At 38.8% G+C, this 16,193-nt stretch overlaps 3 protein-coding genes across 4 annotated transcripts; all 3 read right to left on the bottom strand.

Moving 5' to 3' along the window:
* Positions 1-726: 726 nt before the first annotated feature.
* LOC115050188 (uncharacterized) lies at positions 727-3,631 on the bottom strand. Of its 2 annotated transcripts, XM_029512978.1 has the most exons (7): positions 3,511-3,631; positions 3,001-3,330; positions 2,489-2,854; positions 2,009-2,149; positions 1,876-1,919; positions 1,598-1,758; positions 727-1,047 (listed from the first exon to the last, which is right to left on the bottom strand). In XM_029512978.1, the coding sequence occupies exons 1-6, from the start codon at positions 3,548-3,550 to the stop codon at positions 1,624-1,626; spliced, it is 1,056 nt and encodes a 351-aa protein (XP_029368838.1). In that variant the 5' UTR covers positions 3,551-3,631; the 3' UTR covers positions 727-1,047; positions 1,598-1,623. The 2 variants fall into 2 exon arrangements, with proteins under 2 accessions (XP_029368838.1, XP_029368837.1); XM_029512977.1 differs by having other exon boundaries at positions 727-1,758.
* A 1,286-nt stretch (positions 3,632-4,917) lies between these two features.
* LOC115050383 (uncharacterized) lies at positions 4,918-6,612 on the bottom strand. The gene is made up of 6 exons (XM_029513228.1): positions 6,570-6,612; positions 6,135-6,467; positions 5,597-5,956; positions 5,324-5,431; positions 5,165-5,217; positions 4,918-5,079 (listed from the first exon to the last, which is right to left on the bottom strand). Exons 1-6 carry the CDS (start codon positions 6,610-6,612, stop codon positions 4,918-4,920), a joined length of 1,059 nt encoding a protein of 352 aa, XP_029369088.1.
* A 2,043-nt stretch (positions 6,613-8,655) lies between these two features.
* Positions 8,656-9,561, bottom strand: LOC115050183 (ribonuclease-like 3). The gene is made up of 3 exons (XM_029512958.1): positions 9,521-9,561; positions 9,335-9,356; positions 8,656-9,239 (listed from the first exon to the last, which is right to left on the bottom strand). The coding sequence occupies exons 2-3, from the start codon at positions 9,344-9,346 to the stop codon at positions 8,781-8,783; spliced, it is 471 nt and encodes a 156-aa protein (XP_029368818.1). The 5' UTR covers positions 9,347-9,356; positions 9,521-9,561; the 3' UTR covers positions 8,656-8,780.
* Between the last annotated feature and the right edge of the window lie 6,632 nt (positions 9,562-16,193).

Raw genomic sequence — 16,193 nt, 5'->3', positions numbered from 1 at the left:
ATAAAACCCAATGCAGGCTATTTTAAACTAGAATGAGTCTTTCAACTCCATTAGAGGTTGAAAATAACCAGTAAAACACCATGCAGTAATGCTTTTGTCAGGTCTTCAGCTGCCCGCCACCATCGGCAGATTGCTGGCACATACATGCTTTTGCTATGTTGGAGTTTGTAGACTAAAGAAGCGATGAGACATACAGGAAATGATATGTGAGAGAGGAGGCATGACATGAAACAAACATCAGGGGCATTGTGGTTAAAAGACATCCATTTAACCGTCGACCACCAAGATACAGAAAAGACTCTAAACGCTTCCCCTTGTAACTGTTGATGAAAACAAACTGAAGGTGAAAAAACAAGTAGAAATAGAATCAGTCCTTCTGTCTTTTGTTTGGTTTTTCTTGGTCTGTCTGGTCGAAATGTATTTGCAGAGCTGTCAGGTGAGACGTTTCTGCAAATGATCTCTAGTAGAAAAAGTCCAAAATGCAGAGGCATGTCAACAACAGCATTCAACATTTATGATTATGCATACTGCATCATTACTTATTAAGAAAAACAAGAAAAACAAAAAAACAACTGACACCTGTGGGGCTGCAATGTTATATCGTATACTCAATGAGGCCAACCTTGATATATTGTTTCTTTAAACATAGCTGAGGAATTGATCTTAGTGTGTTTTTGAAGGCTTTTGTTGTTATTACAATACAAAATACTACAATACGCCCAGCATGAAGCCTTATGTCTTCAGACTACACTACAGTCTCACAGAGTAAGGACAGGGTCCAAACTGCACTAACGTGTTAGCACGCAAACTTTACAAGAATATAAAAGAAGAAGAAAAAAATTATATAAATAGAAGAACACAGATATTGACATTGATTTTTAATAGTGGAGACACCTTGTGGTCAGTAAAGGAATAAAATTTGGTGCAGAACTGTCAAAAGTATTATGGATGAACAAACGTAACAACCGTAGCTAACCGTAACATCAGCAGTCGGTGAAAGGCAGCATCAGCTGTACAGCTTGCTCACAGGCTGAGTATAGGGGCATCCTGTTTTTTGAAACATAGATATGAAAAGGTCATTTCCTTTAGCTGAAGTACTAAGTCGTATCTACACATTTCTGAAACCCACTCTAAACACTCTGTTAACAAAGGAAACAATAGTTCAGTTACACGTTAATTTTGACCCATCATATTTCCAATTACCCAAAATATACAAGCAAATATATAAAAAATATTATATACAAAATAAGAGGACACAATAAAAGTGGAGCATGCAATTTACTATGCAGTGTGGTGAAATCAAAACTGAAATGTCAAAAGGTCATAGGTCATGTGTGATTTACACAAAGACAGGTGTGCGTTCATGAGACAGCAGCATAAATGTTTCACCCACTGTTGTGCCCAATTTAATTAGAAAGAAGAACAGCAATCTGACTGAATCCCAACTCATTTTAAACAAAAGACAAAACACAATAAACGAAGGCACAGGATACACTGAGCTGTCAGTTCATTCGGTACATCTTGGTAAAACTGATGCACTAATAAGAGGCAACACCACAGTTCTGCAATACCGCTCCCTTTCACTCATGGTACTTACTTATTTCAGTAAGTCCATTTGACTGACTATTCGAACCCAAAGGCCTTGATAGCAGCGTAGGTTTTCTCCCCGTCATGTGCGTTTGTACCTCTTGTCCCACTGTTCCCAGGTTTCATCATGGTAAAGACAGCCGTTGAGTACACCCACTTGTCCTCATCTCTCTGAGGAAAGGGATTGTGAAAGATTAGATGAGAACTATCACAATGCACAATAGCTTTTAATAACTTAAAAGTTCAGTAAAGTTAAGTAAAACGCAATAACTAAGAGGTTCATTTTACCATTAAATTCATGTTTTCAATATCTTCTTGAAGGGAAACAGCATCTGCAATTTAAATAATAAGCATGAATAGATAGACGTCATAATTATGTGACATCGGCTGAATGGTATGTCAGTTTGGTGAGTCATTTTACCATTGGCATGGTCCCACATGCTTTTCTTGATGACATAAATCAGGAAGGCGATAACCATCAGACATGCTGATGATACAGCAACCAGCAGAAACGGACTCATGCTGTCCTTCCATAAAGCATCAAAGGACCACCATTTGTTTCCTGAAACATTAAAAGTTACATATGATGAAAGGGTTATTAGTTCAAGTGGACGAAACCATAATACCAGAGAAATGCATTTGACTTTAATATGCAGATTCCCTGATTATCTTCATAAACATCTATCTTCTGACTTCTCTTATTTCAAATACCTGCTATACAGACATAATTTGAACCAACATAATTATATATACATAAAAGTATACAAAAGGCATCGAAAACACTTCCATTTGAATAAATGATGAAGCCAAAAGGCCATCAAGTCCTGAATGAATGAGTAATATCGAACAGCGTGGAATACGGATATTTACAACTTTATAATCACATGAAGGGTAGAGATACCTCCAATGTCCACTTTTGTTCCATTTCCAAATAAAATCTCTCCACATGAGACCACAGCACAGTAGTAGATCCCAGCATCAGAGGAGCTGAGGTTCATGGAGAATTTGTAAATGCAGCTCTTCGTAGAAGGTGAAACAGATTGTTTGTCACATTGATCTGTTTTTTTCCTGTTCGAATAAAGCACGTTTGGCAAAAAGTTATCGGAAGTGACTCCAAACCAGTGGACATCCTGGTCATCTGCACAGGAGGATTTCTCCAAGCCAGAGAGAACTAAGCATCGAAGAGTCACTGACTCTCCTGGGTGAACTTCATCCGATACTGCCGGCAACTGAACAACAGTGTAGCCCGACATCCTGCTAGAGTTTTCTTTCAAATACAAGAGAATGGAAAAAGTGAGAGGTTGTTAGAGGGTGCAATTTTCTGAGCAGATTTTGAATATCAAATAAAAATAAAATAAAAATGGGAAAAAGGGAAGGCTCATATTCCTAATGAAAAGATATTTGTAGATGTACCTTTGAGAGACAAATACGTGCCGTTCCACTGATCCATGTGCCATGTGGTGACAGCACAGTGATACAGTGCCTCATCTTCCCGGACTGTGCTGTGAATAGTTAGAGCGCTTGTGGTGGCGGTATGGTCTACATGAAATCGTGAATGAGGAAAGCCTTCTTCAAACGTAGGATTAATGGTACCTTTCATCAGTGAAGTAATTAATCTGAGGGTATCACCAAAGCTCTGTTTGTACCACTTCACTCGTGTATTGCTGTGTTCTGATGAAGGTAGCGCACATTTGAAGGTCACAGGTTCACCGAGGTGTACTGTGGCCACTGAGATCAGAGCATCTGAATTATATATAAACAAAAGAATCATTAGCTTTTTATGACAACAAAAACAAAGCTGTAATTTATTACATAACTTATTCAACACATTACCTGCTAAACATGGTAGGTAAAAACAAGAACATTCAATGAACCAGAAAAATGTTTTTCCAAACACTGTATAGTAAAAGGAGCTTGACTTACATCCTTGATGGAGAAGAAGAGCAATCCATAAAATAATCATGCTGACGTTGTCTCCTGTGCCACAGTCTAATGCTTCTCCTTTGTTAACAAGAGCAGATTCAAAAGTGTGTTTCCTCTGACACTTGTTAAGTAAGTTTGTGTCTATGAGGTGCTGTGGTTTTGTTTGTAAGGAGGACAGCCACACCGAAAGGTAATTACTCGGAAGGTGGTCTTTAACAAAATAAGGGTTTTTCACGTCTCCCACCTACGATTCAGCTTCTTTTGGCTGATTGCAGGAAGCAAATATCATGAGTGTTAAAGATGATTTTGGGTCAACAGTGACTGACAATAGATTCAGTGGTAGACAAGTTTAAAAGCAAACAAAATGCAGACTTGCCACAGATGTGTTGTCCATTACTCATATACTACTATGATAAAATGTATTAATAGCTTCTGCTAAGTACCTAACAAACAACAGCTATTGTGGCAATAATGCAAGCTGTTTCATTGTAATCCATCAATTACTTTTTGAGAGACTCAAAGGGGTGGCTCGACGGACTGCCCAAGAGCACACCCTAGAGCCATCCTCGAGCCACACTGCTGGTATGGCTAAAATGAAAACAAAACTAAAAACAAAACTCAAGAACAAATTATTCTTCATTGTGTTGTATCATTAAAAATCGTGTGCAGTTAATAAAAGAAGCTCCGAATAGCTGGCCAAGAACTTTATTAATCAAATCATACTTTACAAAACAGGTTTTTATCAGAGTATGATGAGGGGAAATGAAAAATCTTATGTTTCAACTCACATTCAGAGGAAAAGGCTGCATGTGTCAAACACAAACCCTCCCCTCTCCTTCAAGCCACACAGACCCATCCTCAACGTATGCTTATTTCTTATGATGGCTGGAGTATAATAGGTTGATTATGTGGCTCTTGGTAACAGAAAATTAGCTGCTTGAAATTGGTTACAGGAAAAGGTTGATGTTTGCAATCATTTCTAATTGTGTTTTCATAATTGATTTGTTGAAGAATTGCCACTAATGATAACCAATCCACAATGGCAGACAAAAAATGGTGCTGAAATCTTCCTGAACAAAAGGAATTTTTGATCATGAAGTTGCTATTGCATATGTACATTTATGCATTCTACAAAAACATGCCCTCTGAATTATTTATCCGAAGATAATGTCAACACAACTACACAAAGCTATTTTTAGTCTTCAAAGCTGATATTTCTGTATTTATAAAAAGCCATCTATGGGCATATCATCAACTTTAAATTACTTAAACAAATTAAGATCGGGTTGACGTGTGATATTTTGTCACTTGAGGGACGGCATTTGCCGTAACGCATATATAGTGATGTTAAACAACATAAATCTCTGATATCCACACATGATGTATCAAATAAGTATTAAATTAGCATCAATTCAAATCTCCACCATTTATCTTTGTATTCCTTTCCCTCTTAAAAGCCACATCGGTGTAAAGGCTCTTTTCATCAACTACATTCGCACCTCTCCTTAAATGCCGGCCAGGTTTCTCTGTAAACTTTGCCACAGAATAAATCAGTGTGTCTTCATCTGCCTGTAGAAGAAGGATAAAGATAATGACACCACTGAGATCAAATGAAACAAACACACAAACAAATCATATATTTGTATTTACTTACCACATGACTTAGGTTGGCTGATGCAGCATTTGTTTGAACAGCAGCAGCGGAATCTGGATTATTGCATGAAAAAACACAAACAATTAGTGAAGGTGTAACCACAAAGATAATTAAAATGAAAATGAATTGAAGATTGATTAAGGGAGGTTTTTTCATTACCACTGAAACAATTAAAGTTGTTTTTCTTGATGATGTAAATCAGGAAGGCTATAATGATTAAACTTAGAGCCAAAGCAGCAGAAAGCAGAAACGATGACATGTTGGTTGCTAAAAAAGGAACAAACTACAAAAATCAGTGAACTGTAATCAAATATCATTAAACTGTATGGCCACCTCTTTTTAAAGACATACATACATTCTATGTTACATTTATTTAAGATTTAAGTTATTAAAAAAAAAAAAAAAAAAGACAGATGGCTATTAAGCGGTTACCTTCGATTTCCAGTTTAGTCCCATTTCCAAAGATAATTTCTCCACATGTGACCACAGCACAGTAATAAGTCCCAGCATCAGAGGAGCTGATGTTGTTCTTGAAGAAACTATAGAGACATTTCTGAAGAGGTTGAGCCTCGGGACTCTCTTCGGATCGATCACCAGCGTTTGCATTAACATGTATGATAGCAGGATGGGATTCTGCTGAGCTGACTCTCAGCCAGTACACATGGTGATCTTCTGAACAAGCTCCCTTCTCAGAGTCAGAGAGCACTAAACACTGGAAAGTCACTGAGTCTCCTGGACGAACCAGATCATATGGAGGTTCCTGAGTGACAGCAGTGATTGTTGCTTCTGGTTCTGGGAAATGAGAGGAAAAAAAAAAAGATTTAGTCATTTTCACAAGTTGTAAACTTCACGGCAAAATGTATGACACTAAACTGGAAACACGTCCTATTAAAAACATATTTTTGTCTGCAAAGGCTGACCTCTTTTATTTGATTAATGAACAGTGAGAAATTAATATTCTTCTACTCACCTGTGACTCTAAGAAAAGTAAAATTCCCATATGTTTTTTGCAGCTCCAAAACGATCTCACAGTAGTAAAATGCAGTATCACTCAGCTGTGTGTTGGAAATACGAAGGACATATGTGCCTGAACCTATTGTGGCTATGAATCGAGGAGTGTTATTAATGTTTAAACCACCAAAAGTGTAAGTAGCTCCCAAGACTTCAGGCAAGTTTCCAGGAACATGTCTGATCCAATATAAGCTTCCTGGGTTACTCATATTATTGTGGTAGTTACAGGTTAGAGTGACATCTGCTCCAACAGAAACATGTTTTTGCAAAATGTCCCGATCCTCTCTACATCCTGAGAAAAAAATCGGACACATGTCAAAAAGATTGTGTATACATTTATACACAACAAATTGAATGTAATTAGGTCATCTTGACAGAAGAATATCGTACTTACGTCCACTTGTGAACACGAGTATGATACAAAATAAAATCAGCATTTTCTGGTTGATCTATGTGGGACAGCAGCTCATTTAGACTGCACTGTCAGGCAATAAATTCTGATGTAATTGTATCAAATGGGAGGTTACAACGAAGTGGGAGGGAACACTTTCAGAGCCGTCTCAATGGTGTCTTATCATTTTGGCTGGGTGCCACTGTTGTGGAGATTTCAATAGCAGCAGGTGGGGTTTACCACAGTTAAAACACAAAAGCATACTCAAAGTAGACTTTAATCATTGTCTTATCATCTTTCCACACTCATCACATTACAGCTTTTTGGCTCTCAGCTACACTGAAAGCCAAGAAAGTACAAGAAGAGAAAACCTGGAGGGGGGACAGGGGGGCAAATTCATCTCAACACCCAAAACATGAATACATAAGTTTAGCACCGATAATCTGTTTAAAATAAAACAATGGTTACTTGCACAAAACAATCCTGATGCAAACTGTCCATGGACTACAGGAGAGACCACGCTAGCTGGAGGAGCATTTGTGTTGTATGAGCAACAAAACTACTCCTTTCCTATTTGAACTAAATGAAAACAAGACCTATACAGTTGGCATGTTATCATGTCTCCTCTGTAGATATGTGGCTCTTATAATAGCTCTACCCTCAGATATGTATGCCTCCTTTTTGTTACACATTGATAACCCCCACCCCACCACCATTACCCCCCCCCCCTCACTGCTGCCACCCTCTGGTGACAAGCAGATGGTTTGCTGATTCAGTAAAAATCAGTTTTCCAGATCTTGTGAGAAAAACAAGCAACCAGCTCTAATGACAAGCCCAAAAAAAGCGACTTAACTTCTCAACCAACCAGTGATCTAAACCTACAACATAGTGTGAAGCAATTTAATAATCTCACTTGTTAGAAAACAGTAAATATCTTTCATGTATTACAAAGTATTACTGGGCACCCCCCCAGTAACTCATCAGGTCTTTGAACATGCATGGGTGAGTTGCAGCATTACTCTGGTTACTGGTTTTAGCATTTTGACGTCTTTATCAGTCGAGGAACACAGTTAGTTCACTGAGATGATCGACAGCTCTAAATGTAAGTGGCTATCTTCAGCTCACTTGTTTGCCTTGGCTCTTTTTGTTTTAAGACAGTCAAACTGATGTCCGTAAGCCTCATAAATGGAAAATCTGTGGAGTTGGGTTTTTTTGTTGTTGTTGTTGTTGTTGATGGTGTTTTGGGTTTTTAGTTGTTTCGTGTTTTTCAGTGGAAGCTCAGTCCCGGCGCACAGTTTGTGGACTGACAAAACCTTTATGGTAAAAGCTTTATTGTGGTTGTGGAGAACCAAGAGGTTGATGCACGGAGTAAAGCAAGCCCAAATAGGCAACCACACTTTAAACAACAAGCCCAAAAAAACAGCAACAACAACTTTGAATCGCCCATATTAAGTATAAGTAGTATCTGCTGCCATCTTCTGGCAGATTCAGTGAAGGAAGCTTATATAAACTTTATTACATTTGTACTACATAACCTAAGTAGAATACTTAAGAGCTATGATAACACAAATTCAATATACATTTTCTTATTTGACATTCATCGAAGTTTGTTTGTCATTGTTGTTTTGAGATATATATATACACACACATATATATATATATATATATATATATATATATATATATATATATATATATATATATATATATAACCCAAAACAAACCCCAGCTATGTACGGTCCATTTATTTAAGAAAACCAAAGGAGTTTATCTTTTTAAAAGCACATTGTTTTTCATTAGAATCTGCCCTACTTAATTCACTAATAATATATTTAAAAGTGTCATAGTTCAAGGTCTAGACAACAGAGGAGATAACAGAGAACCAATCAAGTAGAATTAAAAATGTACTTTCAAAAACAATCTTTCAGTCCACACCATGATGGGGTTTTGTTTCAAAGAACAGAGGAAGGAAACAGGTCGGACAAATACAGTGAATAGTTGGCGTAAAGACTGATGCTGGGGCAAGGCTGAGAAAGTATGTATGGATATAAAGGGAACACACGCAAAGAAATAATGAGGTACAACTGTGTCAGTGGGCATAGATCGGCTTTATCAGAGCTTTTGGTATTATATCCTTTTTATGGTTGTCACCACACAACTGTAAGATTACAAAAGTATTCTATTTACAATATTGACGCAAGCAACTAGTATCAACTAGTACCAGTTGTCAATTTGATCAATGTCACGTTCAAGATGCACAGGGAAACCTCCTTCACATTTAATTACAATTTTTTTCTTGCGATCTTGGCCACGGTAGTGACAGCGAGGTTGCCTGGCACCATGGTTCTTCAGTTTACAGATGACAATGGAAAAGGGTTTGCGGCTTCTGGTCATCTCACCGTCTGGCTCCCCTGCATGTTCACAGATGGCCTTGACGTGCTTCTTGTTGTCTCGGATGAAGGTATTGGTCTCCTTGCACTCATTGGTTTTCAGTTTGGTGGTGCGGTTGGTTTTTGTGATACCCCGACTTTGTATCACATAATCACACTTCTTAACGCTAATCTGCCCATCGACATGTTGTTTTAGAAACTTTTTGTAGCGTTCTTCGACATTCCAAGAAACCACACTGGCAGAAAGCAGCAGCAAACATGCAAACAAGAGCCTCATGTTTCCCTGGTGAAGACGTGATAAATGTTGGTAGAGAATTTATTGCAACATTAGAGACAAGTATGCAAAACTTCTAATTATCATCTTGCAAAATTATATACATTTTCCAGCATCCCCCGCAGCCTGAAAAAAAAGAGAAGCAGTAGAAGATGAATGAATCTTATAGATTTTACCACCCATATGCTTTTATGGGTGGTAACAGCTGCAAACAACCCCGTGCCTACATAGAAATAAGCTCTGAGTATGTCTGTTCACCATGTGCTTGCAGAACTATATGCAGACCTCACCAAAGAAATGTGACTTCCTTTTTTCTTCTTATTAGTTCATTCTGCAAAAAATAAGCATTTGTTATTTTGTCATTTATTGTAACAACTGTGTAAACCGTAACAGGTCAGAAAAGTTTCACTTACCTGTGTTGCACTGCTCGACAGCAATGAAGAGTCTTCAAAATACAAATCATTTATAGTTTGTTCCTTGTTGTGAAAATTCCCCTCAATCACACTTTAACACCCTCAAACCCCCAAACCATGTGACCACAGCCCATGATGCCCAGTTCAACCCTTGACTAATTTTTTCTGCATGCACTAAAGCTGAGCATCCTGGCTGATATACCACAACCTACTTTCAGCAAATGTAACTCCTCCCTAGCTGTTTATACTTCGAGGTCTGATATTATTTGCTTTTTGCATTCTTGGAAAATATAAAAATGTCACAATAGTGGACTAGAATAATGAGAGACACACACACACAAAGAAGTAATGAGGCACAAGTGTGTCAGTGGGCATAGATTGGCTTTATCAGAGCTTTTATACACACAGAAAAATTGTATAATATCCATTATGAATCGTTTGGGGGCTTTTTTTTTTGAGTCACCACCACCAAAACCTACTGTAAGGTACCAACGGTATTTGATTTACAATGATATTGAAGTGAACAACTCCTGTTTTACTAGTTCTCAAGGTGAAAAATGTCTCTGTGAAAGTGTACAGGGAAACCATTTTCACATTTAATTGCAATTCTTCTGGTGCGAGCTTGGCCACGGTACTGACAGCGAGGTTGCCTGCCACCCTGGTTTCTCAGTGTACAAATGACGATGTCAAAGGGTTGGTTACTTGTGGTCATCTCACCGTCAGTTACTCCTGCACGTTCACAGATGGCTCTGACGTGCCTTTTGTTGGCTCGGATGAACGTATTGGTCTCCTTGCACTCATTGGGAGGGTCGGTTTTTGAGATACCTCGACTTCGAATCACATCATCACACCTGTTAACAATCATCTGCTCATTGACATGATGCGTAAGAAACTTTCTGTAGCGTTCTGTGACATCCTGAGAGAGCACACTGGCAGAAAACAGCAGCAAACATGCAAATGAGAGCCTCATGTTTCCCTGGTGAAGACATGAGATAAATGTTGTTAGAGAACTTATTGCAACATCAGAGACGAGTATGCAAAACTTTTAATTATCATTTTCATCATGCAAAACTATATTTTTTCTGTGGACCAATAGATTATTGTTCATATTATAAATCAACTTTACTTTTTTGCAAACATTTCTGAAACTAAATAATTTCTGATTGTTGCAGCTTAATCAGACTTGTGTTATCACAACATTTTTCAAAGTGAACTCTACTGAGCTTCCAACGCCCAAAACCAATTTTCTTTCAAATCTTAATATCTCAGGCATGGATTAAAAACATAATCTTTTTCACAGCAATATAACAACACTGATACTCTAGCAACAGATAATGTATAGTGATCTTTTTGTTATGACAAACATCCTGTAATATACTAAAACTAAAAACTAACTATTTAGGTTTGAAACTAAAGTCTTACCTGTTCTTTTTTCTTCTTTACTTTTGTTTATTCCTTTCAGCTGGGCAGACTCAACAATCAATGAATAATTTGTAAATGAATGAATGAATCAATTAAAACTATTTACTTTCTCAAATACTAACAACAACAACAACAAAAATGCCCCTGTATCAGGAAAGGGGACCAATGACCAGTTTCTGTGAAGTGGTCAAGTCATTTATAGAACTGATTTTGAACTTTGATTTGCTTGTCCAACAGCTACTGTTCTGGGAACATTTTGCAACAAGGCATTAACAGAGTTTGTTTGGCAACGGATATAATCAGAGCAAGGCCAAATTTGCACATGGCTGCATAAGCAGCAAAGTTTTAGATACTTTGCAAAAGTACATCAAAACAATCTAGATCACAAACATAGTCACTACCACCGTCAATACCAGTATACAGTATTAGAAGCATGTTAAAATTAATGGTAATTGTTAAAACTTAATCGTTGAGAATGTCAGTTTCTGCTGCAAATCCTTGCTGTGAAACAAAGTAGTTAGAATAAACCAGATAAAACATTAAGGGATTTTGCACTATTGTGTAACTCTGTTACTTTCTTCTGTCTGTGTGTACTAGCTGTTGCAACACTAGACAAAAAGTTATACTTTTTTTTTTTTTTTTTTTTTTTTTTTTTTTAATAGACACATCCTTTCATGGAAAGCATATGTTTGGTGGTATAATGCTGAATCCACACTTTCATGTTATCATTTAACCTGTTTACACCCTCACACCCATGGACAAATTTGTCAGCATCATTTAAAGTGGTCTTTGTGTTGTGGCAGTTCATCTGAAAGTTCATGTTCCATGACGTAGACAGGCTATTTAACATACTACATACTTTTCAACAAATGAAAAGTAAACATGCCACCCCAATAATAAAGCCAGTCAAACATGAGAAATGTAAAAAAAAAAAAAAAAAAGTGTTGCTTTGCTTCAACTTGCTTGTTGTCCAGAAGTTGTTTTCTCTTTTATTGTTGTTGTTTTTTTTGAAGACTAGTTTCATGAGTAAATATACTTAACCACCTGGCCCACCACCTCCAGCTACCGGCTATTGTCAGTTTGCACTTCTTAACCAACATCCTGTGGAACACAGTGAATGTCACTTCTGAGTATTAGTCTTGCTGTTAGGTCAGTGGTTGTTTGAGGGCAGCATCTGGATCTGCATGTTTGTCAGGCTCTTGTCTAACTCCCTTTCAAAGAGTTGTGCAGCTAAAAAGATTTAAAACAAACACTCATATGAACATTTTAAAAATAATGAACAGAATAATCTTACATACAAAATAAGATTTTCTTCTGATTAGTAGTTTTAGTAGTTTATAGGACAAACAGGATTCTTTGTGGTTGTGAAGAAATACTTGAAGTTATTTCTCACATACCAAGTCAATCATTTTCTCTCAAACGAAAGAATATCAGAAATAATTACTCTGGTAAAAAAAAAAATTTAACTCTAAGGACAAAAACTATCTGGTGTTACAGGTGAAACACCACTGAGTAACTATTGACACTATAGCAGAGACACACATGTGAATTGTGAGTTATTCTTTAACAACACAACCAAAGTACACAAATCAGTTATCACTATGACCAATGTCTTTCTCATAGTGCACAGGACAGCTGTGAATTGGATTATAACTTTCTTGGTTTGTTTAGAACCACAGTACTGGCATTTTGCAGACTTTGCTTTCTCTTTAAGACAACAATGACAAAGCATCGGAGGCTTCTAGCTGTTTTCCCTCTCTCTCCCTGATTCACTCTCCTTTCATTGACTCAGATGAATGCATTTGTCTCCTTACAGTGGGTTTTGATTTTTGAGATACGTCTTGCGTGCATCACTCTAGTACACCTATTAACAGTCATGTTCTCACAGATATGTCAATTTTTGAACGTATTGTAGCAGGATGGGACATTTCAACAGACATACAGAAGAGCACCAGCAAGGTTTGTCTTTTAGTTAACATATCTCAACAACTACCTGGCAGATTGCTTTAGAATCTGCTGTGTACAGGTCAGACCTGCTGACTACCACCTTTTATTCATTTGATTTTGAAATTCTTTGCAGCTTTTACACCTTATGTGTGTGTTAACAGCTGCAAAGACAAACCCCAACCACAAAATACAAACAGACTGAGTACCTGCTCATATCATCATGAGCTCCTACAAACGCATGCAAACCTCAAAGAAGAAATGTGGCTTCCTCTTTTCTACTGCAAAAACAAAAAGGATTTATTTGCTATTTTCAGAGACAACAGAGCAAAGCGCTGACCGGTGAATCTTTCATAGGTTGGTTTCCTTCTTTCACATGAATAAGCCCTCAGACAAAAACCAAACATGAACTCTGGCTCATCCTTTATTACTGTTCACCTTTTAATGGATATCCATGATGCACTCACTGGTTTGTTAACACAATAATAATCTTAAATGGCCTGCAACTTGGTTCCTATTAAGAGTTTGGATCCATCGTTTTACAGACAAAAACGGCATTAATCAGCAGTGAACCGGTTAACTCCTCAGCAGCAGTCCCTCTAATTGACCCGCATGACTCTGCAATGGCTAATCCCGTTAGCGAGCGGCGGGGTGCCTGAAAAGCTGTCTCCAAACACAGGTGCGTCGCTAATGTCTGACTTAATGCCACTGATCACATTCAGCCCGTCCCTCTCTGCGCTCTGTGTCCGCTGCTGCTCCATAACGGAGCTACCGGCGAGCCGACAGGTGGCTAGCCGTTAGCTAACAGTTACCTAGCAGGTAGCTAGCCGTTAGCAAACAGTTACCTAGCAGGTAGCTAGCCGTTAGCAAACAGTTACCTAGCAGGTGGCTAGCCGTTAGCAACAGTTACCTAGCAGGTGGCTAGCCGTTAGCTAACAGTTACCTAGCAGGTAGCTAGCCGTTAGCTAACAGTTACCTAGCAGGTGGCTAGCCGTTAGCAAACAGTTACCTAGCAGGTGGCTAGCCGTTAGCAAACAGTTACCTAGCAGGTGGCTAGCCGTTAGCAAACAGTTACCTAGCAGGTAGCTAGCCGTTAACTAACAGTTACCTAGCAGGTAGCTAGCCGTTAGCTAACAGTTACCTAGCAGGTGGCCAACCGTTAGCTAACGGTTCGCTAACAGGCGAAAAAGTCCGTCAAACTTTTAAAACACTTTTAACTTTTAACTTTTAACAAGCAGCTCACAAATTATCCATCGAGTGAAAAGTTAACAGGTTAAAAAAAAAAAAAAGTCTCTTGAATTGATTAAGACCGACAGTTCCCACAAATCCACAACCGATTCGACACAAAACCGCACTGCTGGCTGCTCAGTGAGATGAAGAAGTGCGGTCAACACTAAAACTTAAACCTTTTCAATCAATTTGACTCAAAGTTATTCACACATTCAACAAATTGGTAGAATAAACGGACATGGATGAAGTAATGTGATTGTTTACTTACATCTGTTTATCCACCTCAGCAGCAGCTACTCCTCTTAGCTCCACCGATAAACACTTTAAAAGAAGGTCCACTAACACCAACACTAACTTTGGACTGTCACAATGTGGCAGAAGCTTCAGGAAAAATAAACCAACAAACTGACCAGCAGTCAGAGTTTATCCCGGAGCTGTGACCATCTGTGCTGCTGCTGCTCTCATGTGCCACAAACACAAGAATCAACATACATTTCACTGTAGTTCTCCATCACTGAGCCTGCTTTGTGTTTGTAAACCTTTCATCATCTAATCTGTACAAAAAGGTGTGTGTCTGTTGTGTTTGAAGTAAAGCACACTGCAGTGTGAAGGTGAGGCAGTCCCTGTATGTCTTATTGTCTTATTGTGTGAATGCTGCATGTAAGTGAACTTCTCTCAGGATAAATAAAATAGATATCTATCATATTTATAATATTGAACTGGGATGTAAATGAAAAATACAGATGGAGGTTGCTGATCTACCAGTTTTCTGGTGGCCCCTCAATAAGAAGGTCGGGAAAAATTATTCCATAATTTAAAGACAGCAGACCCGTTTGTCCCCGTCCACTGACTTTGATGGGTAAAATAAATTCATGAAGCACTGCAACAGGACCATATATATATTTTTTTACATTTAAAGTATATTAAATTCCGTCCCTTTTCCTCCGTAAACAGGTCATCTCAGTGAGTCTTGGTCCTGTCTTGGTCCTGTCTTGGTCCTGTCTTGGTCCTGTTTTCTGTCCGGTCCTGTTTTCTTTTCTGTCCTGTCCTGTCCTGTCCTGTCCTGTCCTGTCCTGTCCTGTCCTGTCCTGTCCGGTCCGGTCCGGTCCGGTCTGGTCCTGGGGGGCGCCGTATCTTGTATTATCCCAGTCCATTACTCATAACCAATTAACCAATTACTGCTGAGCATTCCCCTTTAAGCAGGTGGCCTTCTGGGTAATGTGTGACGTAGCCATGTTGTGTTGATTTGTTTTGTTTTGTTTGTCTCTCTCTCCGGTGAACGGTGTGAGAAGTAACTCCAGCTGTAGCCGCTGTAAGCTTTATAGTCAGTGTGATGTTTGAATAAAGCCGGTCCATGTGTTCAGCCCGGACTGCTAGTTACCATGGTTACCAGCGTCGACGAGACTTAGCTTTACAGCTAGCTACATTAGCATAAGCTGAGCTAGCTAAAGTGCGGAGCCGCGACTCTAACTCACTAATTCTCACCTCCACTTTTGTCGTCATCCTGAATCTATGACAAGAAGTACGATCATAAAAGGAGGCAGAGGAGGAACTAGACGTGGAGCACACCCAAGGTGAACAGCAGAGACAGCAATACAGGTAACACACAACACAACCAGCAGAGACCCCCCAGAGTTTTTGACTGTGTTTGTTGTGTCCATATAAAATATGTTTTTTACAGACGAGAGACCAGTCCAGTGCCCCCCTGAGACCGAACCCCTCCAGAGACTGGACCAGTCCAGAGGTCTCCAAACCCGGTCCTGGATGTTTCCTGACTCAAATGAGTGACTCCTGAACAGACAAACTGATCCTTTGAATCAGGAGTGTTGGAGCAGGAAACATCTAAAACATGCAGGACTGTGATCCTCCAGGACCGGAGCTGGAGACCTCTGACTGGACCAGATCCCTCCAGGACCGGAGCTGGAGACCTCTGACTGGACCAAACCCCTCCAGG

Source organism: Echeneis naucrates, chromosome 10 (assembly GCF_900963305.1).
Source record: "Echeneis naucrates chromosome 10, fEcheNa1.1, whole genome shotgun sequence".
NCBI classification, from domain to species: Eukaryota; Metazoa; Chordata; class Actinopteri; order Carangiformes; family Echeneidae; genus Echeneis; species Echeneis naucrates.
The sequence above is the reverse complement of the archived record's forward strand: the minus strand, read 5'-3'. Positions and strand labels throughout refer to the sequence as shown.